At 37.5% G+C, this 20,814-nt stretch overlaps 1 protein-coding gene across 1 annotated transcript in view; it reads right to left on the bottom strand.

The window, feature by feature from the left end:
* The window catches only part of AEBP2 (AE binding protein 2), an 82,660-nt gene that overhangs the window by 16,931 nt on the left and 44,915 nt on the right, over positions 1–20,814 (bottom strand). The window contains exons 5-8 of the mRNA XM_049882595.1: positions 20,018–20,142; positions 5,015–5,082; positions 2,890–3,003; positions 292–318 (exon numbers count right to left, since the gene is read on the bottom strand). Coding sequence (XP_049738552.1) covers positions 292–318; positions 2,890–3,003; positions 5,015–5,082; positions 20,018–20,142 — 334 coding nt within the window. The remainder of the gene's footprint in view (positions 1–291; positions 319–2,889; positions 3,004–5,014; positions 5,083–20,017; positions 20,143–20,814) is intronic.

Genomic DNA, 20,814 nt, shown 5'->3' with positions numbered 1-20,814 from the left:
CAAGAAGCTGTTCCGCTAAGTTGCCAGAAGAGTGTTTGCTCAGTCTCCCACAGTACCATTCCATGAAAATGTGGATATACAGTAATATATTAATATATTCCACAGAAGAGTCTACTTCATTCACAGAATGTTTCCACTAAGCATAAATATTATTCTAAATACTGGAATAAAAAAAAAAAAAAAAGGAAGGGGTTTGACTCTAATGTGCAACTTTTCCTAAACCCATTGTCAGTGACTAAGACTGCAGGTGTCCCCGCTTGTTTGCTTTTTATGTATTTATTTATTTTTTACCTCTTCAACCTCTTCTGCGGCATTGTTCTAGAAAAAGAGAAAAAAGAAGTTTTTTTTTATTGTTCAACTGAATCAAAAAACACACTGAACATTGCAAAAGGGACATTAAAAAAATTCTTAACACAATCTAGGCAATGTAGTTATCTATTATCATTAAAATTTATTTCCAACATATTCCCACATAATGGATTCAATTTAGTTTTCATACTTTTTGTTTTAGTTCTCTTTAGGTAGTCTGCTAATGTGTTTTGAAGAAAAATTCTTGTGTCTAACACATGCATTTTAACCAATTAGCACTTTAAATGGTTCCTACAGGTAGCACAAAGGGTTTGTGCTCAACTGTTAACCTAAAGGTTGCCAGTTCTAACCCACCCAGAGCTACCATGGAAGAAAAGGCCTGGCAATTTGCTTCCGCTGAGATTACAGCCAAGAAAACTCTATGGAGCGGTTCTGCTCTATAATATATGCGGGAATCGCTGTGAGTCAGAATTGATTCAATGGCAACTAACAATGGCATTTTAAAACTGATGTTTAAATACCAGTTAAGTACGTTTTTGAGTCTCATTTTGAAGTTAAATATATTTCTGGAAGGTATGACACGTGAATATCTGTAGGAAATTATTTGTCCTAAAAGTTGAAATAATTGTTTTTTTCCCTTTTACTTAAGTCCACAAGTTATTCCAATAAAATCCAGAAATCATCAAGATGCTACACCAGGGTAAAATGTAGGGGTTTCTATAACTCTGCACCAATTTACGGCAGATTCCATTTCAATTTCTAGAATAGCAGAAGCACAAAAACTTGAGTTGAATTAAATTTTTAAAAATTGGGGGAGGTGGAGTGCAGTTAAGGAAAATTAAATCCACTGAAGTACCTAATCTTTAAGATACTCTCAATTCCCCAAGAATAAAATCAATAAGAATTGTAAAATCACATGCTTTGAAAATATATTACAGAATTCCTGTGCAATTCTGGACACAAGTTCTGAGCTTGAATGATATTTTTAAGTCACTCTCACTAAGATATCTAAGTTTCTTCCTACACAGCATGGCAACAGTAATAACAACCTGTGTTGTGCAAAGGGAAGACTTTTAGAGAAGGGGAAAGTAGAACATAGGGCAGAAACACAGTGCTGAGTCTTAATCTAATTACGATTCACGCCCCTTTATCGATCTTTGCCTGAGATGTTTTCAACCAGTTCTAATGGCAGAGTGGCTCTCTCAAAATATTACTCTTCTAGGAAGCTAATTTTGATAATCTTCATTCCCTCCTCCTCCAAAGAATAAACAGAAATAAACCCTAAAAATTAGTTATCAGTAATGAAGAATATTCAAAAAAAATTTTAATAAACAGGTTACTTGTAATTTGTCCACATTTTTGGTAGTGTATTTTCCTCATCTTCTCCTTTAAGGTTTCATCCCACAAAGAACAAGTTTTATTGTACTCAACACCTTTCACCAAAGGATGCTAAAAAAATTTTTTTGAATCGGGAAAACTCAAGAATCTCAGTATTTCCAGACGGCATGGACCACTATGTTAGAATTTCATCTTCAGGAGGCAGTTCAAATTATAGGAATCCAGCATACAAACATTTCAGGTAGTTGAATTGTGTAATGAACAGAACTTTCAAAGTGTTTAAATGTACAATATTTGGTAAAGGCCGTAGTCTCTTTAAAAAAAAAGAACTACTAAAAATTATATTTGAGGATTTTCACTTATTTTGTGTCATTTTATTCCTGTTCAACCTACTGCTATGTAAAATACACATTAAATTAGAATTTCCTTTTAAAATGCATAAAATTAAAGTTTATTAAAAATACTTTTTAAAACCAAATTTTAAGCATTTTCACCACTTTTTAAATCATCCTAATGTCTGTGATTTGGGTAGAGCAGTATAGTGTTCTGCCGTATTCTATCTGTGTAATGTTGGGTAAGACAGTTAACCTCTGGCCTCAGTCTTCCAATCTGTAAAACAAAGACGGGGGTAGTAACACCTACTTCACAGGGCTGCTGTGAGGATGAAGTATATGTAAAGCACCTAGCAAAGTGACTCAGCACATAGTCAGAAATGCTGGGCTCTTCTCCTTCCCCCCCTATACCTTCATTAGCACAGCACACTAAAACAAAGGTCAGATCAGAAAATCATTAGAAATGTGAACATGCTAAATTACTTCCTAAGAATAAACAATGATATTTAAAATGCTCTTTTTAAAAGTTTGGGGAGAATATAAATTTTTACAAAGTCAACAATTTATGGTATTAAGGACATGTAATACATTCCCAGTTCTATAAAAATCTAACATTATAAAGAGAATTACATATATATATTTTTAAAAGGCATTTATTGTCAAAATACTATGTATGTTACAACCTAAACTACTTGAGATAAATCTAGAAATAAATTGGTATAGAAACTTTACAAAAATACTGTCTTCAGGATTCCAGCATTTAAACTCTTTGTGCTTTAATTTCCACATACCAAAGCACCAAAATGGAAGATATGCTTGGTACCGAATTCAGTACTTCAGAGTAAGTCCCAATCTTATACTCAAACTTGAGGGAGAAACAAAGTAAAACATCAAGTCAAGATTACATTACCTGTATATGTTTGGATCCAAAAGCAAGGCAGTATCTTTGGGTAGCTTTGATAAATGAACTACTTTAGTTTTTAATTGATGTCGTTCACTTTCATTCACCCATACATCAGGCAGTCTATGAATCAAAAAACAAGTCATTTCTTCACCTCCAAAAAATGGCAAGTGCATAATTATAACTAAAAGCAAGTGGGTCAACTTAAAAATACAGTTTGTGAGCAATATACTAAAATGCTGATTCATGAAGAATGGAAAGAGGGATATCAAATGTTCCTATTTTAAAACAAAGAATAAGACATTTGGCATTAACCTCCCATGCTATTAAAATTACTGAACATATAAAATTAATCTATTGTGATGGTTATTTTTAAATTATAACGTGAATTTTACAGATTTACCCTTCACACGTCTTCACATTACCCAGCCTTTTCTGCTAGTCTAATAGGGCCACCTAGTTTAACAAGCTTCTCAAAAGCCAACGAACCTCAGCAACCTACCTAAACAGCTGGATGTGGAGTCTCAGCTACAAAATGGTAGGGTTAAATTTTGGGTATGAATTTAGAAATGGATTAGGAATTTCTGGTTGGCAAAACCATTATCAAAATTAGAAACACATTAGAACACACTGGCTAGCTTTTAGTTCACTGATAGAAACTCACAGTTGAGGTTGACTTGATAGAAACCTGACAGCAGATTTCTTTACTAAGAAATAAGGAGTAAAAAAAACCTCAAGACTAAACTTCACTTTGGAAAAAAAAAAAATGCACATGTGACTGAAATTCTGAATTTAAGAGATTTAATCCTATAGGAAAATTCAAATAAAAGCATCTAATACTTGAACTAATCAATTTCCAAGATACTAGATACATAAACATTTTATCTCAATATTTTTAAAAGGAACTATACTTATAAGCTTAAATAAAAAGAGTTCTTAGAAATCAGTATGAAACAGATGAACACTCACTAGAGGAAAAGAGGAAGGTACAGGGAGAAAACTCACACAATCTATCAACTCACCAAAGAAATAATGGTTCAGAAACTGTCTTACTTGTAATCAAAGAAATACAAAATTTGAAAGAATGATAATAAGCTAGTGTTGATAGTAAGCCAGGGCAATAAGCTAATACAACACAGTAGGTGGGGATACATATTGGTACAAACTTGCAGGGGAAAATGGTTAAATTTAATGTTCGACAAGAAGGAGTTAGTTTAATAAATTTTATAATACTTAGAGTAGCATTTCCCCAAAGTGGTCTTGGCTGATGTGTGTGCGTACACGTGCACACATGCACGTCAGCACAGATAATGAGTGCGTCATATTAAAGTAAGTTCGATAACCACAGGATGAAAGTTAGATTTTTTTTACTTAAATATGATAACGTGCACTATGAACTTTCTAAATCTATTTAAGAACTCTTATCTCATATCAAAACCCATTAACATCTCCTTAGAACAGAGTCTGGAAAACCATTTAATAAAAAAATATTTAATGACAAGAAAAAACGTTAACCACGTATTAATTTTTTTTAAAGTTACGGTTTAAGTTTTTTTTTTAATCAGATTTCATTCAACTTACTATTCTTTGTTGCTTAGCTAAGCAAATTTTCATCTAAATTTTTTAATAATAGTAAAAAGAAAACTATACATGGAATATCTGAATTGAGGCTCATCTGTGCCAGAAGTGCTCTAAAGGGGTACTAAAGTTCAAAGAAAAACGTAATGGCTGCTGGACAATTGATATTTTTTATAAAATACTTTTCATCATATGTATAAAATGCTACAGATTTTTAATAAATGATTCAAACACAGGCATAACTAAGGCTGCTTGCATACTAATAGGTCCTTAAAAATCTTAAAAATGATGACATCCTAAGTGATTAAAAATTGCTCCAACAAGTGTTATTAGTACCAACAAAAAAAGCTAACATTTTGAACTTAAACCTGGAGCCAGGAACTTGAAGAGCTTTCAGAGGCTATCGCTTTACTCCTGATAATCTCAAAATGCTATACAGTTTAATATCAGTGACACATTTTATTTGAATTCAATGGCTTAAGTAACTTTTGAATGTAAGATTTTAATAAAAGAGATTAGTCTATTAATTACATAGTATTTCAATCCAAATACTTACATGTCTTCAGGCATCCAATGAAGCAAAAGTTTTATCTTTCCAGAATCTTCTTTTCTCTTAGCTATTACCTAGTAATGATATCAAAAGGAAAAAAAATCATAAAAATGATTTTCAAAACATTTTAATGTATCATTAAAAAAAAGCACATTTAAACATATTCTAGAACTTTAAGCCTGACCAGAAATTCACCACAACATCCTATTCTCCCTTGCTTTGTATCACTCAAACTTCTATCCCTCCCACAAGACTGAAAGCTCTTTGAAGGAGTAAGGACTGTATCATTTGTACATCTGCATCATATCGCCTACAGCAGAGTTTAGCCTAAAATTAATTCAACTTTGGGGAATTTACCGTAAGGAAATAAACCTAAATTCAGAAAGCCTGAAGACTTCAAAGATGCTCACCTCAGAGCACGTTTGGCTGCCCCTCTCCCGCCCCCAAAAGGAAAGCAAACATCCAATCACTAAGTCTATTAACTAGTCTCTGAAATACAGATTATTATCTCCATCCAAGCTGCCATAACCCAGATTGAGGTCTCCAATCTTCTGGACCTCTTCTAGTCCCAAAGCCATCCTCCACTCAGTACCTAAATTATCGAAAGGACAAATTCACTATCACTTCCTTGACTAAAATTCTTCAAAGGTTCACCTGAGCACTTGGGATAAGATTATTCTTAGTACGATGCACAAAACACTTCATGATCTGACCTCTCCAGCCTCATTTAATTTTTTGCTTTGAATTCTTTCAGCCACATACTGAGGATGGTTTTCTAAATTATGAGACATAAAAAAGCAGCATTCCCACCTCACCTCCAACTCACCAGATCAAGCAACACTCTCCAAACTTTTTGTGCACTAGGGGCATTAAATGTTTTAGAGAAGAAATGGCTACCAAATTTCCACTGTACACAGCAGTGAAGCAAAACAAAACCCACTCTTCTATAAGTACAGTAAATATTTGTACCTATGAAAACTAAGTTGAAGACTTTTGGAAGACATGGTAAAGGGGAGCCGTTAAAAATGATATGCTGTAGATTACAGTAAAAGATTGAGGAGGAAACTCACAAAATATCTCAAAGATTCCTGCAACTGGATAGCTCTAATGGCTTTAAAAGTGTGTCCTAGTTCTAGCTCTAAATAAATAAAAGCCGCTTAAGGGTGATAACTGAATGATGTGATAAACATGTTTAATGTCACCGAACCGTAAATGCGAAAACTGTTGAAATGGGAAATTTCTTGTTACCTACATACCTAAAAGAATGTAATTAAAAAAAAAAAAAAAAGACTACAAGCCATCAGACTATACATACATTATGTTGTCTTTGTGTACTGCCTAGTTGATTCTGACTCACAGTGACCCCAGATGACAGAGTAAAACTGCCGCATAGGGTGTTCTACGCTGTAAACTTTATGGCAGCAGATTGCCAGATCTTTCCTCCATGTAGCCACTGTGTGGATTTGAACTGCCAACCTTTCAGTTAGCAGCTGAGCACTTAACCACTGCACCACCAGGGCTCCATATAAACTCACTGCCATCAAGCCACTTTTGACTCACAGCACTACAGGACAGAGTACAAGTGCCCCACAGGGTTTCCAAGGCTGTATATCTTTAGAGAAGCACACTGTTTTGACTATTCAGGGCTTCTTTCCTTTCCATATGAAGTTGGTGATTAGTTTTTCCATTTCAGTAAAGAATGATGTTAGTATTTGGACTGGGGTGGCATTATATCTACAGATTGTTTTGGGTAGTATTACATATACTTTTTTTAGAACACATGCATTATCATCTCTTCTTCCTCTACCACCAATCCCGATGATGGCTTCAGTGTCCCTGTTGTATGTCCCCCAAATGCTGGGTGCTTACTCTACAGTACCATGTATTATGCTATACTGTCACTGCTTTATATGTCTATTTTCACCCACACAATGTGGAATATTGCCAAATCCAGAGTCTACCACAGGCATGACCCGAAATATTTGCAATAAAAAGGAGAATGTAAACAAATAATGATAATAGAATATTATACAGTCATTTGAAATTATGTTTGCAAATGCTAAAAGTAAGTAAACATGCTACTAATGCAAAATTAAATGGTACACAGCTGTGCAATGAGGTACACTTAAAATCTGTACTATTCTATGTAAATGAAATTTCAAAACAGTAATTCACTGAGAAAGAGATAACCTAAAGAATGGGAAAAATATTGGGTAACCACTTATCTGATATGGATTTAATATCTAGATTATGGTGGGGAAAAAAATTCCTACAACTGAACAAAACAAAAACAACTTAAAAACCAAGTACTTGAACAAATATTTCTCCAAAGAAGATATACAAAAGGCCAATCAACACATGAAAAGATGCAAAATTGTCATTAGTCATTAAGGAAATGAAAATAAAAAACCACAATGACATACCACTTCACATCTACTAGTATGACTATTACCAGAAAAACAGGAATAACAAGTGTTGCCAAGGATGTAAAGAAAATGGAACCCTCATGCATTGCTGGGGAATACAGAATTACGTAGCCACTCTGAGAACAGTTTAGTGATTCTTCAAAAAGGTAAACAGAGAATTACCATATGACGCAGCAATTCCATCCTAGGTGCATACCCAAAAGACTTGAGAGCAGGGGCTCAAACAGATACTTGCACACCAACGTTCTTTGCAGCATTAGTCACAATAGCCAAAAGGTGAAAATAACCAAAATGTCTATCAAGAGATGAAGGGATAAGTAAAATTTGGTATGTATCTGGAATGGAATATCACTCAGCCATAAAACAAAATGAAGTTCTGGTGGGGCCAAGATGGCTGAGTAGCCAGACATTTCTGGTGGTCCCTCTTACGACAAAGACCCCAAAAAATAAGTGAATCGATTATATGTGACAATTTAGGAGCCCTGAATATCAAAGGCAAAGTTGAGGAACTGGACAGAGTGACAGGGCAAAGGAGAGATGGCTCCAAAGCAGCGAGGAGTTGCCAGACCTGACCCAGTGGGAGCCGGCATCCCGCAGGCTGGATCTGCTGGCACAAGCACAGTGTAACAAGCACTGGAATGCAAGACGCCACATCAAGGGAGACCAAGCAGCAGAGGGTTCACTCATGCCTCCAGAATCAGCAAAAAGCGGCGCTCTCAGCGTAAGTGCTTGCATCTAATCTACCACATGGATGAAAAAACACCCCTTTGGGAAAAAACTCTTCCAGTTAACTGAGCCCTCCCCCTTCTGCACCAGGTCCCAAGCTGACTTCAGTGACAGCCACCTTCCCTGGGCTAGAAGTAGGACCTGTCACAGTCCCTGAGCCATTCCCCTGTCCTTGGAGAAGGAACAAATTAACAAACAAGGAAAAAATAATCTGCCGCCTCCCCTACACTGGGAACTCAGGGCAGAAACAGCTCCTTTGCCTGCTGTTGTTGTTAGCGGCCGTCAAGTCGGTTCTGACTCATAGTGACCCTATGCACAATAGAACGAAACACTGCCCAGTCCTGAGCCATCCTTACAATCATTGTTATGCCTGAGCTCACTGTTGCAGCCACTGTGTCAATCCACCTTGTTGAGGGTCTTCCTCTTTTCGGCTGACCCTGTACTCTGCCAAGTATCATGTCCTTCTCCAGGGACTGATCCCTCCTGACAACATGTCCAAAGTACGTAAGACACAGTCTCGGCCATCCTTGCTTCTAAGGAGCATTCTGGTTGTACTTCTTCCAAGACAGATTTATTTGCTCTTTTGGCAGCCCATGGTATATTGAATATTCTCTGCCAACACCACAATTCAAAGGTGTCAATTCTTCTTCGGCCTTCCTTATTCACTGTCCAGCTTTCACATGCATATGATGTGACTGAAAATACCACCACTTGGGTCAGGCGCACCTTAGTCTTCAAGGTGACATCTTTGCTTTTCAACGCTTTAAAGAGGTCCTTTGCAGCAGATTTACCCAATGCAATGCATCTTTTGATTTCTTGACTGCTGCTTCCATGGCTGTTGATTCTGGATCCAAGTAAAATGAAATCCTTGACAACTTTGATCTTTTCTCTGTTTATCACAACGTTGCTCCTTGGTCCGGTTGCGAGGGTTTTTGCTTTCTCTATGTTGAGGTGCAATCCATACTGAAGGCTGTGGTCTTTGATCTTCCTTAGTTAAGTGCTTCAAGTCCTTTTCATTTTCAGCAAGCAAGGTTGTGTTATCTGCATAAACACAGGCTGTTAATGAGTCTTCCTCCAATCCTGATGCCCTATTCTTCTTCATATAGTCCAGCTTCTCAGATTATCTCAACATACAGATTGAATAGGTATGGTGAAAGGATACAACCCTGACGCACACCTTTCCTGACTTTAAAGCACTCAATATCCCCTTGTTTTGTCTGAACAACTGCCTCTTGACCTATGTAAAGGTCCCTCATGAGCACAATTAAATGTTCTGGAATTCCCATTCTTCGCAATGTTATCCATAACTTGTTATGATCCACACAGTCAAATGCCTCTGCATAGTCAATAAAACACAGGTAAACATTCTTCTGGTATTCTCTGCACTCAGCCAGGATCCATCTGACATCAGCAATGATATCCCTGGTTCCACATCCTCTTCTGAAACTGGCCTGAATTTCTGGCAGCTCCCTGTCAATATACTGCTGCAGCCGCTTTTGAATGATATTCAGCAAAATTTTACTTGCATGTGATATTGATGATATTGTTCAATAATTTCTACATTCTGTTGAATCACCTTTCTTCGGTACAGGTATAAATATGAATTTCTTCCAATTGGTTGGCCAGGTAACTGTTTCCCAAATTTCTTGGCATAGACAAGTAAGCAGTTTCAGCGCTGCATCTGTTTGTTGAAAACATCTCAATTGGTATTCCGTTAATACCTGGAGCCTTGTTCTACGCCAAGGCCTTCATTACAGCCGGGAATTCCTCCTTTAGTACCATCGGTTCCTGATCATATTTTACCTCCTGAAATGGCCGAATGTTGACCAATTCTTTTTGGTACAACGACTCTGTGTATTCCTTCCATCTTCTTTTGATGCTTTCTGTGTTGTTTAATATCTTCCCTATAGTATTGCAACTTGAGGCTTGAATTTTTTTCTTCAGTTCTTTCACCTTGAGAAATACTAAGCATGTTCTACCCTTTTGGTTTTCTATCTCCAGATGTTTGCACATGGCCACTATACTACTACTTTGTCTTCTCCAGCCAGCCTTTGAAATCTTCTGTTTAGTTCTCTTACTTCATCATTTCTTCCTTTTGCTTTAGCTGCTCGACGTTCAAGAGCAAGTTTCAGAGTCTCCTCGGACATCCATCTTGGTCTTTTCTTTCTTTCCTGTCTTTTCAATGACCTCTTGCTTCCTTCATGTATGATGTCCTTCCTTGATGTCATTCCACAACTCGTCCAGTCTTTGGTCACTAGTGTTCAATGCATCAAGTCTATTCTTGAGATGGTCTCTAAATTCAGGTGGGATATACTCAAGGTCATATTTTGGGTCTCGCGGACTTGCTCTGATTTTCTTCAGCTTCAGCTTGAACTTGCGAATGAGCAAATTGATGGTCCATTCCACAATCAGTCCCTGGCCTTTTCCATTGTCTGTTTCCTCAGATGTAGTCAATTTGATTCTTGTGCATTCCATCTGGCGAGGTCCATGTGTATAGTTGCTGTTCATGTTGGTGAAAGAAGGTATTTGCAATGAAGAAGTTGTTGGTCTTGCAAAATTCTATCATTCGATCTCCAGCATTGTTTCTATCACCCAGGCCATATTTTCCAGCTACCGATGATCCTTGTTCTTTGTTTCCAACTTTCGCATTCCAATCACCAGTAATTATCGATGCATCCGGACTGCATGTTCGATCAATTTCAGACTGCAGCAGCTGATAACAATCTTCTCTTTCTTCCTCTTTGGCCTTAGTGGCTGGTATGTAAATTTGAATAACAGTCGTATTAACTGGTCTTCCTTGTAGGCGTATGGATATTACCTTTTCACTGACAGCACTGTACTTCAAGACAGATCTTGAAATGTTCTTTTCAACGATGGATGCAACCCCATTCCTCTTCAAACTGTCATTCTCAGCATAGTAGACTATATGATTGTCTGATTCAAAATGGCCAATACCAGTCCATTTCAGCTCACTAATGCCTAGGATATAGATGTTATGCGTTCCATTTCATTTTCGATGATTTCCATTTTTCCTAGATTCATACTTTGTACATTCCAGGTTCCAATTATTAATGGATGTTTGCAGCTGTTTCTTCTCATTTTGAGTCGTGCTACATCAGCAAATGAAGGTCCTGAAAGCTTTACTCCATCCACATCATTAACGTCAACTCTACTTTGAGGAGGAAGCTCTTCCCCAGCCATCTTTTGAGTGCCTTCCAACCTGGGGGGCTCATCTTCTGGCACTATATCAGACAATGTTCCACTGCTATTCATAAGGTTTTCACTGGCTAATGCTTTTCAGAAGTAGACTGCCGGGTCCTTCTTCCTAGTCCGTCTTAGTCTGGAAGCTCAGCATAACCTGTCCTTCACGGGTGACCCTACTGGTATCTGAATACCAGTCGTATAGCTTCCAGCATCACAGCAACACGCAAGCCCCCACAGTAGGACAAACTGACAGACAAGTGGGAGTTTTTGCCTAGGCACAGGCATAAGTGGTCCCCGGACTGTGAGTGTCTTTCACCCCTGCACAGAACTATGCGGACCCATTTCAACAGCATAGGCCCTCATTAGCACAGTACAACAGGGTATATACCTGAAGTCTAACTTCAACTATTTCAGCTATATGGTGGAGAGGCAGGTTCATGATGTTTGACACTGCTCTGCCTATTAAGCAGGGTCCTCGCCTACCCACATTAGGGGCCTGAGGATTGGTGGCTTCACCCACATCACCTTGCCACCCTTGACAGGGGTCCAAGGAGAAATGGTACCTTCCAGTCCTTACGGCCAAGACCCCCAGCTGCAAAACCTACCCACCTAGGTGCTCTGGGAACAAGGACGTGACACTCAGGGGAGGTTGCCAGTCCCCTGCCTTGCTCAACACATGACCCCCTACTCTAGCCAGATACCTGTGCCCACACCAACCACCCCTGCTCATCTAAAACTGTGGGAGCCTGCATGACACACTTGGTGTCTGACTACCTGGACACCCGAGCTGAATCCATACAAGAAAAGTAAACGGATTCCTGGACTTATATACCTAGTAACAGCTCTAACCACCTGGTGGCATGACATTAGAGCTTCAAAGGTGCCTATAATCAAACCAGCTCACATGAAACCTACCTCTCACAAAAATCCTCAACAAAATTCAAGCCAATAGAGTTCAACAACGTATCAATAAAACAATTTGCCATGACCAAGGGGGATTCATACCAGATATGCAGGGATGGTTCAACATTAAATAAACAATCAATGTAATCTACCACATAAATAAAACAAAAGGCAAGAACCACATGATCTTATCAATTCATGCAGAGAAGGCATTTGAGAAAGTCTAACACCATTCATGATAAAAACTCTCAGCAAAAGAAGATAGAAGGAAAATTCCTCAACATAATAAAGGGTATTTATACAATGCCAACAGACATCATCATCTTAAATGGAGAGAGTCTGAAAGCATTCCCCTGGAGAACAGGAACCAGGCAAGGATGCCCTTTATCACTATTCTTATTTAACATTGTGCTGGAAGCCCTAGCCAGAGCAATTAGGCTAGAAAAAGAAATAAAGGGCATCCAAATTGGTAAGGAAGAAGTAAAAGTATCTCTATTTGCAGATGATATGATCTTGTACACAGAAAACCCTAAAGATCGGCCTGAGTTCAGAAGAACTAGTTGGTGCCCGGCTACCATCAATGACTGCCCTGTCAGGGAATACAACAGAGAATCCCTGATGGAACAGGAGAAAAGTGGGATGCAGACCTCAAATTCTAGTGAAAAAGCCAGACTTAATGGTCTGACTGGGACTGGAGGGACCCCATAGGTCATGGCCCCCACACTCTCTGTTAGGCCAAAACTAAAACCATTCCAGAAGCCCACTCTTCAGACAAAGATTGGACTGGACTAGAAGACATAAAATGATACTGGTGAGGAGTGTACTTCTTAGCTCAAGTAGATACATGACACTAAGTGGGCAGCTCCTGTCTGGAGGCAAGATAAGAAGGCAGAGGGGTGCGGGAGCTGGCTGAATGGACATGGGAAATACAGGGTATAGAGAAGGAGTGTGCTGTCACATTGCAGGAAGAACAACTAGAGTCACACAACAATGTGTGTATAAGTTTTAGTACGAGAAACTGACTTGAATTGTGAACATTCAATTAAAGCACAATTTTTGAAAAATAATAAAAAAAAAAAAAAGATTACAGCCTTGGAAACTCTATGGGGGCAGTTCTACTGTCCCACAGAGCTGCTATGAGTCAGAACTGACTCAATGGTAACAGGTTTGGATTTTTTTTTTTTTTTGTATTAAAAAAAGGAAGAATAGGAAGAAAAAAAAAAATGAAGTTCTGACACATGCTAAGACATGAACTTTGAAGACATTATACTGCATGAAATAAGCCAAATGGAAAACGATAACTATTACATGATTCTACTTATATGAAATATCTAGGATGGGTAAATGGATAGAGGCAAAAGTGGTTACCAGGGGCTGGGGGTGAGGGGGAGTGGAATGCGGAATTACTGTTGAAGGAGAACTGAGTATCTTTTTAGGGGACAAAACTTTTGGAAATGGGTAGTGGTTGTGGTTACACAAACATGGTGAATGTAATCAATGTCTAAGAACTACACACTTAAAATGGTTAAAATGGCAAATGTTTTGTTATTTATATTTCACAACAATATCGTGACATATACATACCACACTATATATCTTACCGCAATTAAAAAAAAATTTTTTTTTTTAAGGTAGAAAAACTTACATGCAATATTATCCCACAAACTAAAAGGCAGTTTTGTATGGCAATGACAATGGTGTAGAACTTTTCCTTCTACTTTTGTTTATTCTTCATAGAGTCTCAAACACTTTATTTTTTAAACAGCCTCTTCTCAAATTCACTTTTAATCATATATACTTACAAAAAGGAAAAGAGAAAATAAAGAACTCAAGAAGCTTTATAGTGCCAGGCACTAAAATAATTAGGGGACTGAAAATACCATTTGTTTTGCTAAATTTAGCTATATTGTAGTTTAGCTGTATTCCCAAACAAGCATCCATCTTGGTTGAAATATTCTTAAAGAATAAATAGTAAAGAAAATACTGCTGGGAAGGAAAAAGTCTCTAATTTACCACTTAAGGCGTTTGTTGTTTGGGTGGGGTTGTTTTTTGTTCATTTGCTTAATTTTAAATGAAACATCAGCCAATCAATCTGAAAGTCCAATCTCAAGGAATCCTAATTTAAATAGTGGAACAAACAAAACAAAAAATCCTGCAGCAGTTTGAGAAAAGCAACATACTGGCCATAAATGATCAGATTCCTAAAATTAAGGTGATGCTTAAATTAAATATAGATCAAAACAGTATTTTATAACTCTTACAATTTCAATACTCTAAGTCTCAATTTATTTTATTTTATTTATTTTTTACCAATTTTAAGTTCCAAATTGGCAATGCTATAATGGCATCTCAAAAACCATTTAGAACTCTGACAGTAGTAAGTAATCAGTACTCTGAGCAAAAATACGCCCATTTATTTAAAAACCTTTATTAAAACCATTATTTAACACTCAGTTATTTAAATAAATAATTCAAGACTTGCTAAGAGCTTTAAAAGTCCAGAAACAGATCTGGAGATGCTGAATGAAACAAAACAACCGTGTAACAAGATAAGCTATAAAAACAACACAACCCGACTGAACACAGGAGGCCAAATGACTGGTTACTAGGATTCTGCTGACCTCTTCTGGAGAAGGCTCGAAAGAAAATGTTTCAAATAAAAAAACAAGACATCACACACACACATACACATATCTGCAAACTGTGTCACAGGGATCATTATTAGTATTTCCTATAAAAGTAAACTGATAACTGGAAAAATTAAATTTGCAGTTAGTATTGAGTATATGTACTACTCACTTCTGTTTAACGTACACTGCTTCCATCTAAACCTTCCTAGTCATGGGACTTCATGGAACTTGTTCACCTAGCCCCCTTCCCTTCTATGGTGTCCAATGAAGACCCTTTTCCCAGTGTGGACATTTCTTCCGTCCACTTTCCTTTCCCAGCAAAATGGTTCTTCAGACACTCCATCTGTGACTTTTTTTAGGTACCTCTCCCTCCCTGATTTCACTTAGGGATATCAAATCATTCTTATTCTTCAGCTTTTTAATTCATGCCACACATAATCATATATATGATACATAAGTATCATGCACTAAAGTCTTCTCAAATATTTTCTACAGCTAGAAAATTATTGTTCATGGGTTATTTTGACCCTGGGTAATTTTTAAATTTTGTTTCATCTCCTAATAAAACCCCATGCTGTCGAGTCAATTCCGACTCATAGCGACCCAATAGGACAGAGTAGAACTGCCCCATAGAGTTTCCAAGGAGCACCTGGCGGATTCAAACTGCCGACCCTTTGGTTAGCAGCCGTAGCACTTAACCACGACGCCACCAGGGTTTCCCATCTCCTAATATCATCTCTCTATTCCTCCCATGGAGAACCTAAAGACTGCACCACAAGGAGCTGATCTAATAAAAGCATATGAAAGCTGGTGCCTCATTGTTTTAATCGTTACTTAACATCACCACCACCATTTCCTTATATGCTCATTACTAGACCCCATTTAATCGTATCTACTGTTCTTTAAATCATTAAATACTGGTGGCCCTAACCTCAGTCCTTTGACTTTTCTCCTTTCTATCTACACTCATTTCCTACGTGATATCATCTAGTCTCTTATCTTTAATACCATTGATATGCTCAAAACTCTCAGATTTGTATCTGCAGCCCACACCTCTCCTCTGACCTCCAAATCCTCACATCTACCTGTCTGTGAGTCAGAGCCACAGGCCTCTAGCTTCATGTATTCAAATTCGAGCTCTTGATACTCCTCTCTCCTCCAATCTGTTTACCTCAGTGTTCCCAACAGCTAATAATCGCGACTCTATTCTTAACATTTGCCCAGCAAAAACCTTGGAGTCATCTTTTCCTCTCATTCTCAATCTGACTCGTCAATACATCTTGTTAGCACCGTCTTCAAAAGTTATCCAGACTCTAGCCATTTCTCACAATCTTTACTGCAGCCACTACATTCCTGATATACTGAAAAGATTAACGCCCCTTTTCCCCAGCCTACCGCCTTACAATCTGTTCTCAACACAGAAACCAAAGTGAGTACAGGTAGTCCCCAGGTTATGAGGGAGTTCCATTCCTATGACTCCATCATAAGTCGAATACAGTAAGTCCCCAGTTAATGTCCGCCTTAAGCACAATACATACTTGCCCTTTTATATTTTGTAAATTTGTCCTCACTTTGAAGCAACTGAGCCAACCGCTACTTGCAACAAATTTTTCATCCCAATCCCCTTCACTTGGTGCTCATGCAGTTTTTAAATCTCTGAAAAGCTTTCAAGGAGTGGAAATCAAGGTGACATAGACATAAAAGTTCAGGTCAAACTTAGAAAAACAGCCGTAAATATTAAGGTAACCACAAAGGAGACTAACAACCCTACACATGGAAAAGGTTTCGAGCCTTTTCTTGCACTATAGTAAGGATAAATAAGAACCATATGCACCTGTTCCGATTTACTACAAATCCGACGTAAAGACCTACACTTAGGAATGGTGCTCATAGCCTGAGGACTGCCTGTGTCTCTAGTTTTCATTATTAGTACCTTTTACTATAACTATCTTTAGAAATCCCATCTTTGTCTTTAAGGGTTGGAGACAGAAACATCTTCGAGTGAACATCTGAGAATGATAACGTCAGCAAATTACATGTAGTACATATTACTAAGGATAAGATGTACATTAAAACCTAAGAAAAGAAAACAGATCAGTGAGTTTTCTAGGGCAGAGTGGAGACAGGAATGAAATGCAAAGCTACCAGGAAACTTCTGAGAATGACAGAAATGTTCTGCATCTTAACTGTGGTGGCGGTTTCACAGGTGAGTACAACTGCGAAAACTCAGACATGTATCTTTTAAAAGGGTGTAGTTATTACATATAAATTATACCTTAGTAAATTATTTTTTAAAAAATCTAAATCAGACCATGCCTACCCAAACTCCTTTAATGGCTTCCAATCACATACAGAAAAAAGCCAAAGTCTTAGTCCAACAGGGTACTTCCAAGTACCTCTTATCTTACACACTGCCTCACTCACTCTGTCCGGTCGTACAGGCCTCCTATTTTTTCAAGCATGTCAGGTATATTCCCACCTCAGAACCCTGTACTTGATTCTTCCTCTGCCTAAGATGCTTATCCCCATAATAACTGAATACCTCATTTTACTTTATCTTGTTTATTGTATCCCTTCAAATAGACTGTAGAAATTTTTTTTTTCAAATGTTTTGTCCACTGTTGCATTATGAGTACCTGGTACACAGGTGCACAGTGTTTAAATGAATGAATAAATTAGCCCTGTCTAATACCACACTCTGGGCATGATGATCACATCTTCCAAAACCAAAACCAAGCCCCGCTGCCGTGGAGTTGATTCCAACTCATAGCGAACCTATAGGACAGAGTAGAACTGCCCCACAGGGATTCCAAGGAGCGGCTGGTGCCTTTGAACTGCCGACCTTTTGCTCAACAGCCAAAGGCTTAACCACTGCACCAGAGCTGACCTTTAAAAAAAAATTTATGTACCTACCACATTATAAACCTATGTTATCAAATTTCAAAGGAGAATTTCTATCATCACTGCTGAGCAAGGCCCTAATGTTGCTGGATCCTAACAAAATTCTCAAAACAGCCATCTTAACCCTTTGCCTTTGTCTTCAAACCCTGTAATTTTTCTTTCCAACTCTCTCACCCTTAGATACCTTTATTTCCTGTGATCCTTGATGTGCACCTTTCCTCAAACCCAAAATCACACCTCTCACGTCTTCCAATCTGAGAAAAGGTTCCCTTTCCTCTGCATATATCTTTTACTTCCTAACTGCCTTTGATTCCCCATCTTAAATTCTTTACCCTCTCCTCATATCCTTACCTCTGACTTATCTCCAACACCCATAAGTCTACACTACATATAAAAATAAAACCTGCCTGGAGTTTACTAACACCTAACTATTGTACTATTTTCTAACTTTCTTTTAATACCACACTTTTCAGTTTAAATAGGCCGAGGGTAGAGGCCCATAAACCCTAGAAAACGGTAATATTCAACTACAACTACACTATGTCACACTGGAAAAGGCATGTAACCTCTCAAGCCCCTAGTCTCCTCACGTGAAAACTGTGAGTCAGACCACAGTGGTGGCTGTGTGATGACTAAAACTCTTCCAATTTAATTTTATCATGATACATTTAATGACTGGCCTTATTGTCAAGCATGCCTCCATTTACATTTATTCCATAAAGAAAATCCACCATTGGCTCATTCAATGGGTCTTATAAATCCCATTTCCTAGAGTTCAGACCAACCCAGAGTGAGATTTTATATTACATAACAATGAAATACTATGAGATTTCCTCTTTCAACTTTACTTAGTCATGTCTAGTAACCATATTTTACCATTCACATCCTATGGCAGTTATCCACAAAAACATATCAAAAAAACATTTTTTAAATCTTTAAAATAAAAACCTACCCAGTGGTTAAGTGTTACAGCTGCTAACCAAAAGGTCGGCAGTTCAGAGCCACCAGGTGCTCCTTGGAAACTCTACGGGGCTCTTCTACTCTGTCCTATGAAGTTATTACGAGGCGGCAATGGGTGGTGGTAGTACACATCAGATTGTTATAACAGCAGGCCAGTAACTGCTTTTGTGTTTAACAGGGAGCTAAATAAAGACGGTGAGCTAAATATGTAAGAAATTGACAGGAATAGAGAGAACAGTCAAGATAAATGTGTACATTAAAATGGATACGTAAAAGTAACAGAAAAGCCAAATAATTGGGGGGGGGGGGGTCAGAAAACATCATTATAAAAGACGAGAAAAAAAGAGCTTCAAACCAAACAAGATATTGATATCAACATTGATCCCTTATGTTTAAATTCTCATGCGTTTTGACTAAAAAATAAAAAGTAACCCAAATTTATTAATTTTGTATTTTAACGGACTAAATTAAACAATCTTTTTTCCAGGAATTCAAATAACCAAGAGAGCCTGGTCTACAACTTACCTCTGCTAACTTGCCTACATTAAAGATTACTGGGTAACAAAATGGCTAAGATACATGGGAAGAAAGAACGATTCCCTATTAACTTCTAGTTAATCTAAATATAAACTGTATGTATTGCTCTTTCAAATCTGACACTTTTCTTCTTTTATGTTCAACAGCATCATCACACAACAGATACACTATACTCAGGATACATCAGCGGTTACAAAACAGATAAACACCCCCACCTCCAAAGCTCTAATGCCAATGTTATCTTACTTTCTGTTTGCCTGAGTGTGTTGAAGTAGAGTGAGGAAGGCCAGGGTACAAGCTGCACACAGAGTTGTGAATGAAACTTCTTAGAGCTAAAAGGAGTCTAACGTTCTAACGTTACAAATGAGGAAACCAGAGATCAGATAAGACACCTAGTTTAAGGTTAGAGCCTGGTCTTCTAATGTCTAGTAGCCCAAAGCCATTTCCACTGTATGCCATGCCACCCCAATATTCCAAATAGCTCAAACTAAAAGCTAAGATATTCAAATTTATCGTAAGCGTGTATAACTGTGGGAAACATCTGCTTTACAACCAATATTACAAGTAATTCTTAAAATATGGATAAAGTAAAAAGTTTTATGATTTTTATTAAAACGTATTTTCTTAGATTTTGAGCAATTTAGTAAGTACGACTGTGAAAGTCAAAATACACTTTTTTGCAAACCTATATATGTGAATTTTTTTTTTAAAAGAATACTTACAGTACTATGAAAAACAACACTGTGCCCCTTCCCTAAACTTTCTATATGAGCTGAGAGGTTAAAGCATATGGCTCGATGTCTTATTGCATCCAGTGTTTGTGCATCGAAGAAATCATGTGGTCGTGCTGAAAGTCAAGGTAAAGAATAGTTAGAAAAATGTAACAATGTGCCCAAGTGCCAAATAGTCTGTTTTCCACAAAAATAGGTAATAAAGATTGAAATAATCAATTAACAAATACCAGTGTCTCGTGTTTAAATTCAAGATATTCTTTGCTTTCAAAAAGTAAGAACGGCTGAATAGACAAAAAAATGTACAAAAGGAGAATTCCAACTAATGAATGAATGTTGGTTAATTCTGCCCATTGGCATATGAGGTTCCAACCTCAGACCTCAGGATTCCACAATTCAGCTACTATCTTTTCACATAATTCTGTTTTTTGCTTCAGCATCTCTCCTGAGCATCAGTCCTGCATTTTCAACAATATGAACATCTCATTCTGTGCACCATACTGGGATCACAAAATCACCATGGCCAAAAATACGAAATACATTTCATGAACATTCTATATTAGTATGCAATAAAATTTTTATAAATTTGACAAAGTGATAATATTACTTTAGAGTTTTGTGACAAGTATTTTTTTGACTACCAAGAGTTTTCTAACAATGATATATGAAAATTATGAACACATTTTTGAATGCCAATGAACCCACCAAATACTCTTTTTAATTCCCAGCTCCACCAGTTACCAGTTGTGTGACTTTGGGCAAATTGCTTAACCTACCTTAGAGCCTGT

This window comes from Elephas maximus, chromosome 4 (assembly GCF_024166365.1).
Source record: "Elephas maximus indicus isolate mEleMax1 chromosome 4, mEleMax1 primary haplotype, whole genome shotgun sequence".
Classification (NCBI taxonomy): domain Eukaryota; kingdom Metazoa; phylum Chordata; class Mammalia; order Proboscidea; family Elephantidae; genus Elephas; species Elephas maximus.
The sequence above is the reverse complement of the archived record's forward strand: the minus strand, read 5'-3'. Positions and strand labels throughout refer to the sequence as shown.